At 34.1% G+C, this 21,547-nt stretch overlaps 1 protein-coding gene across 3 annotated transcripts in view; it reads left to right on the forward strand.

The window, feature by feature from the left end:
• Positions 1-20,510, forward strand: part of PAPOLA (poly(A) polymerase alpha) — a 32,121-nt gene extending 11,611 nt beyond the window's left edge. Inside the window, exons 10-22 of one of the 3 annotated variants that reach the window (XM_010711873.3) lie at positions 833-905; positions 2,363-2,483; positions 3,420-3,504; positions 8,181-8,234; positions 8,988-9,107; positions 10,623-10,732; positions 12,390-12,511; positions 13,250-13,392; positions 14,234-14,334; positions 15,673-15,893; positions 16,257-16,322; positions 18,259-18,330; positions 20,339-20,510. In XM_010711873.3, coding sequence (XP_010710175.2) covers positions 833-905; positions 2,363-2,483; positions 3,420-3,504; positions 8,181-8,234; positions 8,988-9,107; positions 10,623-10,732; positions 12,390-12,511; positions 13,250-13,392; positions 14,234-14,334; positions 15,673-15,893; positions 16,257-16,322; positions 18,259-18,330; positions 20,339-20,434 — 1,384 coding nt within the window. In that variant the 3' untranslated portion in view covers positions 20,435-20,510. The remainder of the gene's footprint in view (positions 1-832; positions 906-2,362; positions 2,484-3,419; positions 3,505-8,180; positions 8,235-8,987; positions 9,108-10,622; positions 10,733-12,389; positions 12,512-13,249; positions 13,393-14,233; positions 14,335-15,672; positions 15,894-16,256; positions 16,323-18,258; positions 18,331-20,338) is intronic. The other 2 variants (XM_019615858.2, XM_019615859.2) reach the window with 2 other exon arrangements.
• Positions 20,511-21,547: the final 1,037 nt, after the last annotated feature.

Here is a 21,547-nt window from a genome sequence, read left to right on the forward strand (position 1 = left end):
GCTTTGCAGGTTACAAACACTGCTTCTCCTGAAGGAACATCTCTGGAGACTGTATTGTTTATCAGACATGGACATATGTTTAGAATCAATGCAGCAAAATGTACCTTTATTTCAAGCATAGCAGCTTTTCCTTAGTTCTGTAGTTTTGCTGTTCTGAATTCATAGGTTTTATAGCCTCTGAGGATAGAGCATATTGAGTCTGATACAGAAAAATTGGTTCTAGGCTCTATTTGTGCCTTACACTGCTGTACATTTTATATGTGCATTCCATAGGAGCATTAATTTATGAATACCAATTACCTGCTCTCTGCTCTTTATGAGGAAGATTAGCTGTGCTTGTGATGGTAGAGACATCTGGAGCATAAGTGGTATTTCTGTGTTTTTAGTGTTTCTTTCAGTACGGTTTCTTTTTGCAATTTGGATTGGAAAATTCTTTCCTATTTAAGTATGTATTATTTTCAATGATGCTACAGAGCAATTATCATGCTAGCTGCTTTTGTATTTTGTCTATGGAAGGGCTAGCATGAAGATGGATTCAGTATCAGTTTTCACTGAGGAGAATTTATAGTAGTTTACTTCAGTTATCTAAACTACTTGTTTAAAAGTTCCAAAACAATAGAAATTAATTGTTCTGATGTTCTGGAGAAGCCAATTAAAGCTATGATGTAGTTCAACATTAGAAGTTATGTGAAGAACTACATTTAGTCCAGCTTTGTCTTGAGAAAATGATGCTTGAGAAGAGTTAAGAAGAGTCACATTCAGAAGTATTGTTTGTTGAACATACGTGGTTGTATCCAATAGTCTTATTCAGTGCTACAATCTTTTTGAACAGGGAATGGCCAAATCCAGTGCTATTGAAACAGCCAGAAGAATGCAATCTTAATTTGCCTGTATGGGACCCAAGGGTTAGTGTATTATTTTTTCCCCTATAAGTCACACTGTACAATAAATTCAGTTGCTTAAAGAATAGTAGGTGAACTTCATTGTAGATTTAATAAAATTAATATCTGGGTATGTCTTCTTCATAGTAATCTGTGATGCTCCTGAATATGCAGCAAAGCTTAACTTTGTAAACTTACTGCTTGAAGGACACTTGCTGAACAATGTATTTTTTATACAACTTTTGTAACAGGTGTTCTTAAATATTCAGTATGACTAGATTTGCCTTGCAACAGTGCATTTTTGAAAAATTACTTATCTTAAAACTTAAGACTTAAGGTCTCTTAATTTTTGCAATTATAGTGAATTCACTTCAATGCAACAATCACAGTTGGTTGGGTTCAGTTATATGTAACTGTATATGTAAACGTCTCTTCATCTTGAACCAAAGAAGATCATATCTTGATGTCTTAAGTTTTTGGTTATGCTGTTTACAATATTTGTAGCACCCATATTAAAGACTTTAGACATGAATATCCTTCAGGTAGTCAAAGAAACAGTTTGCCACAGACACATAGTCATATTCAAAGATTTCAATATAGGATAGTGTGGATGTATTTAGTGTTGTTTTACCAGTTTTAAATTACTTAATGTTCAACTCATCATTTTGGGGCAATAGTGTAAGCACCAGAGGTTGAGTTTTGAAACCGTTGGTATTTTAAATCTGTTTTTTTGACTGACAGATGTCCACATTTAAGCAGTGTGAGACAAAGAATATTTACTGTTATCAACTGTTATTATTGGGACAGTGGGCTTGAGATCAGTATGTGATACTACAGAGTTGTCTGTGCAGCTAGACATAGTGGGACAAGTTATGACAGGGCTTTATCCTTTCTACCTACAAGATTGCTACCCTAATGCCATTTTAAATGTATTTTGTGTGTGCGTGCGTGTGTGTGTGTGTGTGTGTTGTCCCTCCTTTTTTGTTTCCCTGTGTACTGTTCAATAAAAGATATATTAATGCAAGCGTTGCTTTTCTCAGGTTACCTAGAGCCTCAGTTTTTAGGCTGGCTCTTTATTTTCCATAATCCAAGAAATAAAGTATAAATATTTTTCACAATGTCTGAAAACAGTCATTCCTATGAAGATGCTCATGTGGTGATGAAGTATTCTTGTTTTGATGTAATAAGAAGCTAGTTTCTATTAAAGGGAATGAAATGGTTCTTTTCAGTTGTTATTTCTGGATTTCTGCATCTTATGTGCTGACAGGTTATGGTCCTCCCACATCACTGGTTCAGAGTAGTATCCTTTGTCAAAGCACTATCCTTGTCTTCTAAACTTTTTCAGAACTATTTGTAAATTTACTTGGTTGACACACTGAGGTCTCTTAGAACTTGACTCAGTTTTAGCAAAGGGAGAAATCCAAATTTGTTAACTTATCTGTGTGCTTGAAGATAAACTGATTGGCTGTTGTTATGTATAGGTAAACCCCAGTGATAGGTACCATCTTATGCCTATAATTACACCAGCATACCCACAGCAGAACTCTACCTACAATGTGTCCGTTTCCACACGGATGGTCATGGTTGAGGAATTTAAACAAGGTAAGTATTTATCTTATGCTCTCTATATAAATGTATTAAAAAAGATTTAAAATAGTTCAATTTTGGGTATACTTTGGTGGGGGATATTAAGTAACTTTGTATGTCAGAATCTATTTTGCGAGAGGTGAAGCTAGTCTGTTACACCTGGGTGGCTTGAAGTTCTAAATTCAGCAAGGAATTCTGTGGTTCAGTCAAGAATTCTTCTTAACTTTTAGAAACCGAGGTGATTAATTAGTGCCTAGTGCTCTGAAAATCACATCTTTGATTTTTAGGTTTATGTTTATGGCTCTTGTCCTGGCACATAGATTAGTAACTGCCATCAGGTGGGATTGCTGACCTTGATATAAGGCAATGTATATAAGACTTTCTCTGAATTCACTAGTTTATTCTAGTAATCTACATCAATAATCATAGTTGCTAAAAGATAATGTAATCAAAGCAAGAAGTAGGCTTGGTGCAGAGGGGCAACCACTGGTAGTTCTCATTGGGCAGTGGCTCATTTTCTTATTGTTTCTTTGCCCCTGTGATCATAAAAAAAACCAACAACAAAACCCTTGCACAGATGATTGAAAAAAAGCTTGTATAGATGATTGAAGCAGTGAAAGACATCTCTCTTTGGAGTGAACATGAAGTGAACTGTGGTGAATGTGAAAATTTAAATTTTGCTGTGTACGTTACAAAGAAAACAAAGATGTAATCATCAGTCAGAATTAATTTTAATTTGAGTGTGTTTTTTGAAAACACTGTAAATCTGTGTAAATAATTACTTAAGATCTGAATAGAATGTAAAGCTCATTGGTAGATTGCTTTTGAATTTGAATGGGGAAAATTACCTACAATAATATCTGCTAGGTTAATAAGCTGTTTTTCTGTGGATATAAGATTGTATTTAAAAAAAAAAAAAAAAAAAAGCTTAAATGTTTTTCTATAATTTAGGTCTTGCTATCACAGATGAAATTTTGCTGAGTAAGGCAGAGTGGTCCAAACTTTTTGAAGCTCCAAACTTCTTTCAAAAGTACAAGTATGTATTTTATGGCATGGCAGAATATTTAAGTTTTATCAGTTAAAATACTTAATGATGCTCTGTAGTGCAGGATCTTAAATATATTTGACATCCAATAAGTGTTTTGTTAGGATATTTCTGTGTAGGAGAAAATGCACTATTACCCTTTCTCTTAGAAAATGAGCCATATAATCAGATACCCTTTGTGTCTTCAGGATGTAATTCAGAAGCCTGTTAGTTTGTGACCCAATGTTTAGAAATTCACTATTTAACTATAGAATTGGTATGTTGCCAATAAAATTGAAGATAAATCAGCTGGTTTGACTGGTGTAAAAGTTATCTGTTGGTTTCAGTAAGCATTCTAAAAATGGGTCTTACCTCTCAGGAGAATCAAGATGTTAAAGTAATTATGGAGGTCAATGTTCAAGATGAATACATACTTGATACTGTGTGTTTTCATTTGTCATTGCAGACAACAGTTCACTCTGATAATAAAGCATTTTTGCATTTGTGTTGACTAACTACCAGATGTACTAGCTACTACTGGACTTTTTTCATTAAAGCTTAAGGCTTTTGGCTCTTTATTAATACATCTTCACATCTAGCTTTGCTAATTTTGTAATGTTTCTACAATAAGAGGAAAATTGAAGTTCACACAACGTTTTTAGGGTTTCTAGTAATATACTTGTGGGGCAGAAGCTTGTTAAATGTATATTGATGAAAGTTGTATTTTTATAATAAATATGAATTATTAAATATGGACTACATCTTCTTTGCCCTCAATTGAAATTGGAGACCCATTTTTCTTCAGTCGAAATCAAATATATTTTACAGCTGTTTCTGTGCTGGGTGGTTGGTTATGTACTAATCCAAACAAGATTGAAATATACAGTTCCCCCATTAAAAGAGACTGATGACCTTCATAATGTGTCTGTGTTTTGTTTCTATACCTTTTGCATGATAAAAGCTTTAAAACATTGAATGGCTTTTATGTTGTAACTTAGAGGTAAAATTTGAAAATGCTCAAAGGGGCACTGCAAAGTTGTTGTTTTTTGAAGTTAAAAATGGGCGGCAGATAAATTAATTTGTGCTCCTTCTAATATCTTTATTTTTCCTATTTTTGAAAGAAACATTAAATGTTACTTGAAATAATCCCAATTTCATCAGGTTTTTTTTCTTGTATGTATCAGCTGTAGAATTTTATCAGTGCCACAAAAATTGCTTTTGCCAGCACTGAAGATCCAGATTTTGTATGTTTTGCACGAAATCTTACCTTTTTTTTTCTCTTTTTAACCATGTATGGTATTACAGAGCATGTTTTAATTTAAATTACCCAAGATGCCCTCTGTTGCATCATAGTAAGTTTATTTAAAACTTTGGTTAGTAATTGTTAGAAAATAAATAATTATATGTAGTGATAAGCGTGTAATAAATATGCTTTCATTGGTCAAATCTCCATCTGAAAGCTAAGTATATATTTTTCTGCCCCCCCTTCATCCTCTTTTTCCTATTTAAATTGTGTGTATTATTCACTTGTTCCTGCTGAAGCTCAAAGCTATGTTTAGTGTTCTGGATAAGGGTAAATCTGATTCTTGCTCTAAGACAAGCTTTTCAATCCTTTTAAAAGCATTTCTTCCTTTAAAGGATAGCTTTAGTAGTCTCTTTCACTCTCCAGTAGAAATTAATTGCTAAATATTAATTTTGATTGTAATCACTTTTGCTTTATTACCTCTGTTTAAAACTTCAAGGATGTGTAACTAAAGAAATCTGGAGGCTACTGCATACCTGCATGGCCAAGAGTAAATTAGAGATTGGGAAAATATGGAGATCTGTGTTATTTTGATTTTTTTAACATCAACAATTACTTGAAGTGAGGGAGTTGTATTGTGCTTTCTCCACTTTGTGTGGTTCTAAATTCTGAGATGGTGGGAAAAGAGTAATGAATTATACTTGCTGGCTATAATAATTTGCAGGGAAATGACAGGGATGATTTCAGGTGGACGTAACATCACTATGAACTATTTCATGAGAATGAAATAATTAGAACTTAAAACCAAGATGGCAGTGTGGTAATGAGAGAAATACATTTGAAGAGCTCTTATGTTTTTCCTTTATTAACAAGGTATATCCTGCTAAATAGATAAACATGAGCATAATTTTAAAAAGGTTTGTAGCCTTGATAGGACTTTAAAGCAGTGGGTATATTGTAAGTATAAATCCTGGAGAGCTTAGTACAGATAAAGATGAACGAACAAGTTCGTGTGCTCTTGGGTTTTTCAGGAAGCCTTTTGTCTCTTAAAAATACTTCACTTTTATGTGTGTATGCAAGTCAGTTTCATAATGTCTGTGTTCAGTTGCTCTTAGGAAAACTTAATGCTGATAGGGAGCCAGTGGGAAAGAATAGGCACAAATTTATTTTCAGAAGAAGTACTTCCAAATAATATTATGTGCATCTTAGGTGAACAACATCGAGAGGTAGTAACTTCATTTTTTTTTTTTTTTGGTCTCTTATTGTGAAGTAATGGATACTCCTGAGTTTGACACTCTTTTTGTTATGAAATGAGAAATGAAGAATTGATAACTATTAGTGACTTTCTAAAATATAGCGGTGAGACCTTGAACCCTAAAGCAAAGTATATTTTCAGTAATAAAAGCTGTTCTAAAGCTAAGTCTTAGTGAAAATGTCTAGAGAAGTTTTACAGTCATTAATTAAATCTCAGCACAAATAACATGTGTTTTCTGGAGTAGAGAGGGGAATTTTCATGTTTTCTTATTTTTCAATTAAATGTTATACCTAGCAGTACCCTGGCAAAAATATCTAATCGTCAATCTTACAAAGAAAGTCTTTTTTTTTTTTCCATGTTTATCAGCTTAGTTGAGGTTCACAAGTGTGAAATCCATGTTTTGTTTTTTTTCCTGAACTTTTTTAATAAGACTGTTTTTGTACTAATTACCGGGAAAAATGAGTTTCTTCAAACACTTGCAGCTTCATCTCTGATTCAGTCATACATTATGGAAAATATCAAAAAGATTGTTGTCTTTTCCATTAAATAAAATCCATTAGGGTATGTGATAGGTAACAATGTAGGAATCTTGTATGATTGTAGTATGTCTAGTGTTCCTTAGAAGAAATCCATATTGGAAATGAATGACTTATATGGAATTTGAGAAATGGACCTTTATTCTCTTTTGTGGTGTTTGAATATTTTTTTAATGCTTGTTTTTTTAGGGTTCCTTCATGATGACTCAACATCAGTTCAGGTGGCAGTGTGTGTACTTAGATTTAATGTTTTGGAAAAATCTGTTAAGCTTCTCCCTCACTTTCTTTTTTGCCCAAAGCAATAATTGAGATTTTAGGAATAAAAGTGATAAGTGTCATGATATTCTAAGAAGGAGATGAAGGGAGGATGTCTTCAGTAAAATAGTATGCAAAACTCCTTAATGCTTTTTGTATGAGGAGGTTAATACACCAAAATGTAAAAATAAGTTGATAAAACATGCTACTTAAAAGGGAAGGCAATCTTTTTGAGTCTCATTTTGAATCCATGTAGTTCAGTGACATTTGCTGGCTGAATTTAGAAGGACTATAGCATTCACCAGGGACTCTTTTCCTCTCTCTGTTGTATCCCACCTATATGGATAAATACAAAAATGTGTAGTTACCAGTTTGGTCTATTGATTTTGATCTACCGTTACAATTTGAAGGTCTGTAGTATCAGAGTACGCTTTGCACCATAGTTTTTCCAACAGCACTGACTTTGCTTTTCTTTCTCTCATGTACATGCACAAGTGTATAAACCCTCATGGTAGTAGTGATGTTTAAATCCTGCTTGGAGAATACCTACGTAGACCATATCAGTATAGTTGGTAAAGGCAGTTTAATTTAGCTTGGAGAGTCTGCAATGTCGTAAGCGTCAGAAAAGCCTGACTGTAGACATGTAAGGTTGTCAGCCACCCCACAATTATAAACTCAGGTTAAAAGAAAGGGGTTTTTGTATTGTTACTATTGAAGTTCATGATAATCATCTTTCTTTTTACCATCCTAGGTTGCTTTGATTAACGTACCGTTTTTATTTTGTATTTTGTTCCTTTGAAACTTGCTTACAGCAGGTGAATACTGGTTATCCTGGAATATAATTGGGAGCTTAAGAATTTGTTACCAGAGGAAACTTTTTTTGTCTTGTAAAATTCCAGATAAGCATCTTTAGGTGGTTCTAAAATGCAGATATGAAACTTTTGTAAACCATAATTCAGCGTTACTTCTGTCTTAGAATGAATGTATGGTAACCTCTCATCTAAATACTCAGATTTAATGTTAAAGGGCAGCTAGCGTATGTAGAGATGGTTGAACAATTGTTTTTACTTGCAAGGACTCACTAGTAGCTGAATCCCCACTCATTATGTTTGGAAGCTTCTGTGCTGTTTTTCAATTGGTGCTGTGTTCCTAGCTTTTTATTAAGGTTATTGGCATTCAAGTGTTGTTGCAAGCATTCCTAAAACTTGAAATGCTTTGAGAAATCTCTTAATCACGTGGTTGGGGAACATAGCCCCTCTGTCCATTTAAAATACCCTGTAATAGAACTAAGCTAATAATCTGTAGTTTGCAATGTAGACCTTACTAATGTTAATATTAAACTTTGAATGTCTAGTTTTAGAAGCATAAATAGAATAGCATATTGTCTTTATCTCCAAAGGCATTATATTGTGCTTCTAGCAAGTGCACCGACAGAAAAACAGCGACTAGAATGGTAAGTACAATGCTTACTATTATTCCAAAAAAAAGGCAGATTAAAGCCTGTCAATCTTGAATTCAAGGAGATTGAACAGTGTATTTTTAATGAAGCGGTGTGAAACTTTCAAAATGCAATTTTTTTGTTACAAAATTTAACAAAGGTGGTGATATGTTTCTGAAAAATAATAAAATTGAAGGATTGGGACAGGAGGACTATTGGCTTAATTATGTTTCTTTTCAACGCTACCAGGTTCACTTCACAAATCTTATTTTCTTAAGCTTTATGTGCTTTAAAAAGCAGTTGTTAGTAAGTCTGTGTTCAATCTCTAGAAATATTTTTATCAAACTAAAAATGCCTCTCCCCACTTCTACATTCTTTTTCTATTAAAGATCTAAGACTGTCAAGTTTTGGAAACTTTCATCTCTTTTAAAATTCTACATTGGATGTTAAAAGAAAATGGCAGAAATACCTGGGAGTTCTTTTGTGCTTGCTTATTACTTATGTTTAATTGCTAGCTGTTTAAATCCACTTATAAAAGCAGATCATAAAGCTTCAGGGCATTCTTCATTTCAGAGCTTGCTTTGTGTAAGTTTTTGTAACATGCTTACTCTGCTTATTGATTTGAATTTGTCATATATTGTGCATTAGTTCATTTGTAGTCTCAAGAACTTATGTAAGCAAAATGCTAACAGCTTCTGCCTGATATGTAATGTTTGATACTTCTATTTCATATTAATGAGAACTTACTCATGAATGACATTTATGCAGGGTGGGTTTGGTGGAATCAAAAATCCGAATTCTAGTTGGAAACCTGGAGAAAAACGAGTTCATTACACTGGCTCATGTGAATCCACAGTCATTCCCAGCACCCAAGGAGAATCCTGACAAGTAAGCAAAAATATCATAATTAATAAACTAAGATTTTTTTTAGAATCTTAGGTTAATTTTTCATGACGGTCCCTAAAGGCATACAATTTTCAGCTGTTAAGTAGTTTTTAAAATCAGATGTTCTTTGTTCTGTGTAAGATTGTGTCTAAGCCAGAAAACAATCTTAAAGAAGGAATATGTGTTTCACTAATAATTGTAGTAATTGCATGATTGCAAATAATAGTAACTCCTTGTTATCTACTGTTATTTCGCTGCTGTTGATTGACTATCCTGGTATTAGTTGGCATGACACTTTTAATTACAAAGCAGCACTGAGAATTGAGTAGAAAATAAAACATGGTAGAAGTGAATGTTGAATAACTTAAGTAGATGAGATAAGATTTAGCAGTTGAGAAGCATATCATTTAAACTTGATAAAAGCTGATGCTAGAATTCTTAAAGATTTGAAAACACTGAAGGGAAAACCAAGCACTTAATGCTGTCTAGTACTGTATGGGGATTTTTAACTTCTTTCACCCTCTGTCACTCCCGTTCTCCATCTCTCAGAACAATGATTGGAGCTGAGGGCTAAAAATTCTCTTTTTAAGACTTCAGCTTCTGTCTAGATAGTGTTCTAATTTCCTTTAGAAGGAATTATAATGTTATGTGAACTATGAGAATGGAAAAGTAGGGAATATGTGAAAAACGTTTGCTTTTCATAGTCTTTTTCCAGACATCAGCTGCTTGAAATGACAGTATGCCGTTAACCTTAAAAAGTTAAATACAGAAATTATATTTGTTCCAAGTGAAAAATGAATAAAGAGGGCACTAAAACTTCAGCACCATTTTAGTAGGTAAATACAGATAGAACTGCATAGATGATCATGCACTGATTAGCTCTTATTTCAGTAGACTTAATGTGACTAAGCTACTAGTAAAGACTCATTTTCTAATGTCAATGAAGTGTGGTTCTTCACCTGCCTTTCTAAATTTGTTCAGTAATTGATTGGAAGGTGGAATTGTTCTGAAACAGTCTTACAAGGAAAATACATGGAATTAAAGCATCAGGTGCCTTGAAGTGTTCTGATATATTCTATAATAGGATGTGATAGTTCATTTTCAGTGTACAATAACTGAGAATAAACTGTCAAAGTGAAGAGTTTCTTACCTGAAAACTGCACTTTGCTGTCAACTAAGAAATTTGAGAGTTGAAAACAAGTATAGATGGTAAAATTGAAATTGTTTCGTCAGGGAATATGTTAATATTTTGACTTCGAGGTCAGGTGCTGAAAAGCTGCTGTCTCCTGTTTCCTATGTGGTAATGGCTAATGATAACTCTTATATAAATCAGAGAATCTTTGCAGAAGCACAGTTAATAATATGATGTTATTTACTGATAATCTTGGTTTAAATTTGCTGGAGATCATCTGTTTTGTGACTTCTTTGTATTGGAAATGAAACACCAATGTCAGCAAGTAACTTGTTATACCTGTTGGTGGATATTGTAAAAAAATGACTTTATATAACATTTTGCAGGGAAGAATACCGTACAATGTGGGTGATTGGGTTGGTGTTTAAGAAAACTGAAAATTCTGAAAATTTAAGTGTGGATCTTACTTATGACATCCAGTCTTTTACAGATACAGGTGAGTTTTGTATTATAGATGTTCAGATATGAAACTTGTTACATCATGCTATTTGTCTATTTTTTTCATAATCTATTCTTTCAGTAGTAGAACTGTACCTAGAAATAGAAGGATTCAGGTAAGGAGTTAGTGTTATTTTGTGAAAAAGTTATAGTGATTTGTAATGCTTCTAGAAGCTCCTGATTAATAACTGGATTGATTATTATTGATTAAAGTGATGAACACAAATCTTTTGGATCTCATTAAAATACTAAATTATATTTGGATCTTTGTTAAGCAGACAGAATTATAATATGTAATCAGCCTCACCTAACTTCATTTTTACAATGTGTATAGCTTGTTTTTTCATATTTTGTGAAAGAGGTTTTATCAGTGGGTTATAACTGATATCTAATTGATTCTTGAACAAAGCCTCTTATTGCATGGCACTTCATACTACTTATTTAATTTTGGTTTCATGTCCATCCATAAATGCGAGAAACTTTTTTCTTAATGCTTATTCCTTCACTCGTGAAAAACTTATAGAATGTAAGAAATTCGTAAGGAATGATTTGATAACATGGGAATAGTGTTGTCAGTCAAGGTGATTATTATTTTCTTAAATGAGTTGGAATAACCCTTTTGATTGTAAGTGGGTAAAGATAAAACTCTAGACATCATTTTACATTCTGAGGGTTCAGGAATGGTGTAATTGCTGGTCTGTTTATCAAAACATTATCCAAAAGCTATGAGCTTTTAATGAACTGTATTCACTTTTAAAATCCTTACGTCTTTAGGCTTCAACAGAGTGTGAATGAATCTCAGAGCAAAACAATTTGGTGAATGCTACATACCTGCCTGCTTTATTTTCTTTCTTTTTGCCTTTGGGAGAGCAGAAGTTTAAATGCTACTATGAACATGAGAAAACTAATGCTTTCCAGCATGCCACAGAACTTAGAAACATGCTTTTGTGGATCTTTTTACTTCTGTGTGCGCTAACTGGCTAGTTGTTTATCTAGGTTATACTTTCAAAGGTTTGGTTTTCGAATCTAAACTTAACTTTGTAAGATTTCTCACAGATACTTTGTTCTTTTTTGTTCATCTTTCCTTCTGTTGAACTAAAGGAAAGACTCCTTGTCTGTATCTTATAAATACTTAAATCAGCTTCTTGTTATTTGTATCAATGCTTAATTGTTGATACATGCATCTAGCTCTTTCTAAAAGAGGAAACTGGTAGTTGAGCATTTGCTTTATTAGTGACGTATGTTATCCGGACATTTTAAGATTTTAAGAATGCATTTTCCAAGGCATTTTCTTAAAGTAAACCCAGATACTTCCTTGTGCTTTCTAGCAATTGTTGGAAATAGCCAGTTAGGAGTCTATTCAGTCCATTTTAAAAGTTTCTTAGTGTGAGGTTTTTATGTCCCTTCACTTAGGGTAACTTCTACTGGGTATAAATTCAGAATAAAATGATTTTTTTTACGGTTTCTACAATAAAATTAGCAAATTTTGTGATGTTTGTGTTCTCAGTGTTGGCGTAGTAGACAGTTCACTTTTTTCTCCAGAGGGTTTTCTTGAGGGTGACAGATATTCTGTAACACAAATAATTTCTTCCTGGGCAAATAAGTGGACTTTGCAATATACTTCGATACATATTTATGTTATTCTAATTGTGTAGTTTATAGGCAAGCAATAAACAGCAAGATGTTTGAGATGGATATGAAGATTGCTGCAAGGCATGTGAAACGTAAGCAACTTCACCAACTGCTACCTAATCATGTACTTCAGAAAAAGAAAAAGGTAAACTGTTTTTACTGTAGGTGCTTTATATTAAGAACTTTTTAAAACTATGGAATATTTTTTATTACAAACCGACTTATACTTGATTTCAGTACATTTCAGGGATCAATGCAAATATTAAGTAATGCATCTTTTTAAGTAGTAGTATGTCATAGTAGGGTTTTTGTCCTCCACTGATATTCAGCAGTGATCATTCTCCTATTCAAGTTCCAGTTGGTCTCTTACGTTTTTGTATTCATTTTTGTATCCTTCGGTGTACGTCACTATTAATTTTGAAGCTAATGTAAAAGCAGTATCTGTAGGCTGTGAAGAATAAAGAAACTTGAAATAAAATAAAAATAACAATCACTAAATACAGTAACAGTTCATCTTCTGTTTTTAAACATTATTGAATCTGTACTTGATTTTTGAGTATGGGGAACATAAATGCTGATAATGACATGGTAGTGGTTTATTGACATATATAAAGATTGGAAAATTGTCCATTCGTATTTTGTATTTTACATCAATCCTCTTTTCAGATTTTTTCTTAAAATAACTATATTTAGGGCACATATATGTGCTTAACTCTGTAGAAGCTTATCAATAGTAGATTACCCCTCATTTATTTTTTCTTCACAGATGTAATGGCTGATAGTTTGCATGACTAAAATGCCATGTCTTTTGAATCTCAGTTTTGTTTGTTTATTTAAGCCCTTTATTAAGACTAATAACTTTCTTTTGTGTTGTGGATGGTAGCATTCAACAGAAGGAGTCAGACTGACAGCTCTGAATGACAGCAGCCTAGACTTGTCTATGGACAGTGATAACAGCACGTCTGTGCCTTCGCCTACTAGTGCTATGAAGACGAGTCCATTGAACAGTTCTGGAAGTTCTCAGGGGTAATGAAGACTTTCAGTCTTGAGGCTACTTTCTGTTCCTGAATTGTGTTTAAGTATGGCAAGTACTGCATTCACAAGATAGTACTGTTATGTCAGGGTGTAAATATTTCAGACTGGAACTTGAAGACTTCTGTGGTTCCAGTTTGAACGCTAGAGCAGAGCTACGTTTGTGGGATGGAGAGCAGCACAGCATTGGACTTAAGATGAGGAGTTATGAGATTGGATACGAGAGCGTAGAAAAGGTGAAATAAAAACTTAGTCACCATAGTAATAGGGCTCTGAGAGATTGTGAGCAGGGAGTTGAAGTGTGAGAATATGGAGTTTTTGGGCAAATGGTATCTAGCATGTCAGATTGAAGTATAACTTAACCTGTCTTATTTAAAAAAACACACTGTTTCTGTAGTTTGTGAAAAAGAGAGGGAAGAAAATTTTGTCATGTGAAATCCCAGGTTTTGCTGAGAAGATCCGGACAGAACTTACAGTTGCAGTGGTGCATGTAGATTGAAAACAGGCTTTCTGTTCCAGTCCTTGTATATCTTTGTTGTTGTGTCCCATGGGAAAATAATTACTGTACTTCCCCCTGTATCTCATCTGATCAGACTTGCCTGAACTTTTGCCTTTTTTTAATGCAATTTCTTGCCAGTCTAAAAAGCTGTATTTGCTCAAGTTTCATAGATGACTAATGCTAAATTCTGTCTTTATGCTATGGCATAAAACTGTGTGATGTGCTCTGTAATGTAGGTTGTTTCAGCTGTGCTGGCCATGCATACTGTGTGGTGATGAAAAGTGGATAGGCATGCTTTACTCATATTAAGCATTTTTTTCTTTTTTTTTCTTCTAGCAGAAGCAGTCCTGCGCCAGCTGTAACAGCAGCATCTGTGACCAACATACAGGCTTCTGAAGTCACTGTGCCACAAACAAATTCCAGTGAAAGCTCAGGGGGTAAGGAAAATGACGTAGTACGTTGCTTCTACTGATTTTTGTAAAGCAGGATTTCTTCTATTGAGGTCTTCATGAAATATGTACCGTAACATATTCTGCTTGATAAACAGATAATCTAATATTTTTAGACTTGGGAAATCACGGCAGGGTATTTTGTGCAGCAGTGTTTGTTTATTCTTTTGTTTGCCACTCACACTAGCAATAAAGTTTTCCAGTGTAGATGATGTTTACAGATTGACTGGTTTAATGAGGAAAAATGTCCAAATCTAGAAGATAATTTTTTTCATTTCTTTTTAATCCATTTCATAGTTAAATCCAAGGGTTGGTTCTTTACTGCCTGTAAACTGCTCCCATGCTCCTTCTCCTGCTTCATGAAATGGATTCTAGGAGTGAAAAAGCCTCAGCACAACATATGCTCTCTAGTGATGTCTTTTTAAGCATATCCAACTGTGTGTGCTGCTTTATCTTCTATATTTTCTACAAGAAAATGCAAACGTACTTCTGAAAAGAATTGATGTTTTAGTGAAGTAACAAAGGCATCTGGTGAAAATGTTCACTTAAGAAAGGAGTTGCTGGCTTGCTGGTACTTATGCTGTATACATGAACCAAGGCAGATGCAAAAGGGATTGCAGCTGGTTATCCTTTCAAGATGAAAGCTGATCAGTCTCAGAAGTTTAGCATGGTGGAGTCTTATGATTCTAATTTCTTTCATCATGTTACAAGTGCATTAATATGAGTAGGTGTGTACTTTTTTTCTCATCAGAGGATAGAGGAAAAGCATCCTACATATGCTTATTGGTTTGAGATAGGCAACTGTTGAGGAATAGCTTTGTTAAGTGGAACATTTTGCAAAAGGATGTAGAGAATGTCTGATGTTTATGTCATTCTCTCTCACTTCATAGTTTTGTACTCTGAGCCTGAGAGATACTCAGGGCTTCTATGAAAAAGGGAGTATCAGATTTGCCTTGGATTTCATTTAAGGCACTCTTAGGCAATGTATGTATGGCTGAGTACAGAAGCAGTACTTCTTGGAGTACCAAGAACACAATAAGTATATTAGCACAGAGCTTCACTCGGCTAGTATAATCTGCTGTTTAACAGAGCTAATTAGGCCTAGCAGAGTGTCACTACTATCACTGCCGTGTGTCTGATATGTGAGTTCTTCCTTTAGAAAGAGCTTGAAACTAAACATTTGCTGTTCCAAATGGAATGCTTTTACCACTAACTTTTCCACTTTCTTGAAGCCTATTTGATTAATGATTGCTTGACTAGTAACTGGAAACTGAAATGTTTGTCTGAACTAATCTTGCTGAAGCTTTTAAAATTATTTACCTGTAGGTTCTTCAAATGAAAGCATTCCTCAAACTGCCACACAACCAGCCATTTCTCCACCACCAAAGCCTACCATCTCTAGAATTGCTTCCTCAACACATCTATTAAATCCATCACCCAGAATTTCAGGAAATGTTGCAACAAAAACGCCTAGCCCTGTCACAGCAGTGAAAAGGACATCTTCTCCCCATAAAGAAGATTCTCCCAAGAAAATGAAAATTGAAGAGGTATTTGAGATTTTGAGATTGTAGCATTCTGCAATGTTCCAATCCAAATCTTTGAATATTAATTTTTGCTTCTGAGTACTGATTCTCATGTTCCAGATTTCAAATACTTTGTTAGTTTTGTGTATTTCCTACTCTGATTGCATTTTCTTTATATATTCAGCTTACTAAGGTGTTATGTTCTGTATTATGCTGATACTCATCATGTGACACATATAAATGCATCAGCACAAATACTTAGATTCTAAATTCTTAAAAGCAATTTAATGAGCATTGCAGTTAATTCTTTCTCCGTGTATTTTCTTGTGTTTTTTAATTAATGTTTTCATTATTGGTAATAGTTTTCTTGTTTTGTGTGCATTTCAGCAGGATGAAATAAGTGAAGCTACTAGCTGTATAGATGCGAACGAGCATGAAAGAATGGAAACAAAGGTATCTATCACTGGTCTATATAATTTTGTCTACATTCATTGCAGCTCTTACTTTGGAAAATCACTGTGTTTTTTTTACCCTAGAAATGACTGGTAGTACTTGTAGATATAGTATAGACTCACCATTAAAGACATCAAATTCGTATGTTGTTCTTCAAAGGGTATGTTAACAAATTGCAGTATGTTAGCTGATACTAGGCTACCTTCTCCCCATTGATACATAGATAGTGATTTTTTTTGCTGTTCATTCCCACTGTGTTATGCATAGCACAAAAAAAACTTGTGCTAACTTGCCAAGTTTTAGATTGTGTGGAAATGAATGGTGCTATATAAAGTCTTTTCTGACGGATATTTTATGCAGTTGTAGCAAAGCCTCTGGGGACTTCCAGAGGTCCAGGTGTGCTTCTACAGTATCTTGTAAATTTGCCAGGCAATATTTTTGCTTACTGTTAGTGGAAGGGGTGATGGTCTGTCCTTAGCTTTATGATAACCACTTACACCATTTGTATAGGGCGTGTCTTGGTACTCTTGGAATACAGTGAAAAATATGCCAAGAAATTAAAATAACTAGTATGCGTTAATACTTGCGTTTAACTTCCACATCCTTCAATGAAAAATCTGATTTAGTCACTTTGAAATCGCTTTGAACTTGAGACAGGTGAAGGCAGAAATGGTTGTAAGCATTTAATCCTAATGTCGATGTTAGATCCTTTGGATACAGGTAACTAGAAAAGTTGTAGGTAATCCTGTTAGGCTCTGTTGTAAGTCTTCTCTAAATCTTATGTCCATAATTTGTATGGTAGGACATGAGGGAATAGACTTCTTAACTAACATGGACTTGTTTTTTTCTGCTTTGAAATGTATACCTCTTAGCAGGGTGTGGCTTATTGTTTGGTACAATTTTAAGTAACAGGCTTTCATTAAAAGGAGAATGACCCACTGTCCTGTTTTAGTCATTCAGTCCCACTGAATGCCCCACTGATGTTCATCTGGTAGTAGAAAACAGATATAATTTACTAAAGTAGCAGGAATACTGTTCTGCCAGAATGGTAAATTTAACCTTATTACCAGTTTGTCAGTAACGAATCTATGTAAATGTGAATTTAAAAACGGTGTTTATTTGCAACCTCTGTAAAAGCAGACTTAAGTAATTAACCTTTCTTCTGGCTTCCTTTTCCACAAAAAACTCTTAAAGTATCTTCAGTCCTTCTAGTTTTAAAAACTGTTGGGGCAGGAAGATGCGGTTATGTGTAGAGATTGAGGATAACTTGATCTGTAGTGATAAGTGTAGGGGGGCTGCTAAAAAAAAAAAAATAGTGAGCAATGAAATTAATATTCAGTTCTTGAAACAGTTTCTGTATTGTGATTATGTAGGAGTTTAGTCCTGATCTTCAGCTGTTCATGAACTGAGTTCAGTGACTTCAGCTTAGTTCTGTAGCACTGAAGGAATTTACTTAACTCGTAATAGTGGAAAAGCAGTCAAATTTGCAAGAAGTGTGTTAATCTGTCATGTAGTCTTCCTTGATAGTATCCTTTTTCTTTAATAAACTGAATGACAGACAACTTTTTCCTATAGGACTTTGCTTAAAAGCTATGGGTTGTGTACCAATCAACAAATGAGAAGTGAGGTGACTTGTGTTGCTGTCAAATTCCTAGTGGGCAAAACATTCTTTAGTGTGCTGATCAAACTGGAGAGCAAGAAGAAAATTCACAGGCAGTGGAAGCATGGACAAGTAACCTGATAGGAGTTTATAGGATAGTGCTAGATAGCTGAGGTCAAGAAGGCCAAGGCCCTGCTGCAGCCAACATTGTTGATTTGTGTGATGGTGTAAATCTGTTAGTGGACAGGGGAAGAGATAGATGGATATAGGGATAGATATTATCTATCTGGACTTCAGTAAGGCCTTAGACGTGGTTTCTTATCTGTTTATTTTTAGGAGCTACTGGAGACGGAAGTGAATGTTAATTCCCAAATGGAACATCTTCAGACAACTTTGCAAGCTCCTCAGGTACTGGCTTTGAAAACAGTGGATTTCTGTTTCTTTATGTTGGTCTGTGCTGAAAATAATGAAATGAAAATAAAGTTGCTTGTTGTTACTGTCACAATTTTTGTGTTTTAGATGGTCATTGATCTTATTGAATATGCATTGTAGCTAAACATGTATGGCTTGCCATACAAACTGACCGAAGCTGGATTCGCTCTTCTGAATTGTGCCTTCAAAGTAAGGGGCTCAGTTTATTCCTTTGTGCTTTGCACATCACAGAATAATCCTTTCTAACAAGGAAAAAAATGCTTTAAATAGCTGCTGCTCAAAGATGTCCTCGTAGAGTTTGAAAATGTGAGAAATTTGGCTTCAGATTCTTGTACTTGGTATGAGGGGGGAGAGAAAAGTTCTGATCTGATAGTTTATTAGCCATCTATCTCACTTCACTGCTGGTAAAGGAGTGTAAGTAGCATTCTGTGATAGTCTCTTAAAGCTTTCTTTCCTAATATTATAATCATTTCTGGAGAACATCTTTACTGGCATTTTTAAGCCTTAATTGTTGCTCTACTGATTAAAAGCTCACAACTACAAATTGTTTTATGCTCGCTCTACTCTTTAGATGATGTATAGTAAATATATTGATTGAAAATGGTGATGTATTGCAGTAGTAGTATTTGTTAACAGGCTGTTTGAACTATATGAGCAGGCCACATGAGCAATATTTAATAAAGGTATCAAAATTAGCAGAAATTGTAGATGTTATGTGGGCACTTAAAACTACTTCAAGGAAATTAGTTTCTTTAAAGATCACATAGTATGCCAAATTTATTTCATCTATTAAGAGATTATTATATAAAGTATTCTAGTTCTTCAAATTCAAATTCAGTAGTTGTTACTGTAGCAAAGGTAATCTGGAAACTATAAAGTTATGTTGGGTTTCTTCTGTCACTTTTTCAATATTTTCATTGGCTTCTAGAACATTGCTTATGTTGCAGGACATGAAAACAATGCAGGTCAGCATGAACCAGGCAGTGGGCTACTGGGTGCAGGTTGGTGGGGAAGGAGGGTTATCAAAGCTATTTTGCTGTGAATCTTTGTTGCATTGTGTTTTGCTATCATGTCAGTCAGTATACTCTGCTGATTCATTTTAATGAAGCAACTGTTGAGAGTAGTCATTTTAATGCAGTTTTCCCCACATGTGAAATGTACTTTATACTAATTTTGAATGCTTATAACATAAGAAAACATTTTCTGTTAAATTGTGTGAAGTAATAAATAATAACTGGATTATTGTGATGTCAAATAATATGCAGAAGTGGAAGGCAAATGAAGGGGTAGCAGCTTAAAAATGGAGGTTTCTTAAGCATGTAAGAAATTAATTTATTGTATTGAATATTGAGTGTTTTCTTGGTTTTTGAAATAACTTAGGCAAACAAGATTATTTTAAGGGAGACAAAAGTGTTCAGGGTATTTTCAGCATGAAATTCTTTTTCCAGTCACATAGCAGTGTTTTGTCATAGTATTTCCATGTTAATCTATTTTAATTCGTTCTGGAAATTTGATCAATATGTATTCTTAAACAATCTGAAGTATAAATGTAGAAGGACACAAAATGCATAGGTGTCAGCCATCTTATCTTCAATCTCAAAGTAAGAGAGTTACTGAGTTATTCATAGCAATCTTGAAATATTAAACATCGTCATCTGATAGTAGATGTCAACCTTATTAGGTGGATATTATATCTTTATTATGGTACAGTCTTAGTAGGCTCAGCTTTCTCTGCAGCACCTCCTAATTTGTTGCAGTTGTGGAAAAAAGAAATGCACACTTTGAAAGAGATAACTGCACTTTTTTGTTGTTAAAAATGGCTATATAGGCAAAAGGAATATCTGCTTCTGTTTTTATAGTTTGTAATTATCCTTACCGAACTACTCTTCAAGATTTGATTTGTTGTTGAACACTGGTACCAATTTCTACAATATTCCTGTAATTTACAGTTAAAATACAACCAAACTTCTTCTTTTCTTTTCAGAAAACACCCAGTACAGATCTTTCCGATATCCCTGCTCTCCCTGCAAATCCTATTCCTGTTATCAAGAATTCAATAAAATTGAGATTGAACCGGTAAAAACAACCTCAGGGGTCCATAAACAATATCTGCCAACTCAACCTGTTGTCTTCTAATGCTAGAAAAAAAAAAGGAAGAACAGAGAGTGCAAGACTAGAACATGATCGGAAATGGATTTAGGTATATTTTCTGCACTTCCCTTTCTGGGCTAAAATCACCACTTGATTGGAAGTCCAGGTTAGTATGTGAAGCCAGGAGTACTATTAATGTGTTAGCAACAGTTGCATTAAGTATTTCAAAGGATTACTGCCTTTAAAAACATGAACACTATTTGTATCCATATTTGACATACCGATTGAATTTGTTTGATGCATTGTTTCAAAATTGAGATAAAACTGGCATAAGAATCCCTTAAATGCACTTTTATGTACTTTTTTTTTATTGGAGTATGACTAATCTTAGATCTTCAGCTGATACGTTTTCATTTTATTGATGAATCTCTTCAGTAGTAATCTGCAAATGGGATGATGATCTATGATATGCTATACATTGAAGACAAAGTGTATAGTATATCTAGTTCAACTGCCATCAAGCAGCAGTAAGCCTTTCAAGTGGAATGTCCAATCCTGGGGTAATGAGACATATGTTGAGGAAGTAATTGGGAAGTTTTTGGTATTGGTGGGACTTGATTAAGATGTTGTCTACTTTTATTTATAGGATTGTTTTAAGGTGCATACAGATCAGCAGTCAAACAGCGAATAAACTTTCCTTTGAACTAATCAAACTTATTTCTTTTTTGAGCTCTTTATTGTATTTCTTGGGAAAAGCTTTTGCATTTAGTGTTGGGGTTTTTATTGCAGCTTGTATGCACCATATAGGACAATAGTTATACAAAATAAAAACAAGCCAGACCATAATATTGTTTTTTGTTTTTTGTTTCCCCTTACATAATCATAATACCTTGTGGCCTGTAGGCACAAATTCAAAAGTTTGTCCCATCACTGAAGTGTTTAAGTAAATCTGTGTGCCTGTGAAATGTAACACCTGTCTTGATGGCCTTTGAATCACTAAATATGAGATGATTTTTGTACACTCCATAAAAGTTCTGTATGCATTTAAAAGGTTCAAATTTTAAATAAAGGAAAAAAGATTTTTCCCCAAGAATTTTAAACT

This window comes from Meleagris gallopavo, chromosome 5 (assembly GCF_000146605.3).
Source record: "Meleagris gallopavo isolate NT-WF06-2002-E0010 breed Aviagen turkey brand Nicholas breeding stock chromosome 5, Turkey_5.1, whole genome shotgun sequence".
In the NCBI taxonomy this organism is placed as follows: Eukaryota; Metazoa; Chordata; class Aves; order Galliformes; family Phasianidae; genus Meleagris; species Meleagris gallopavo.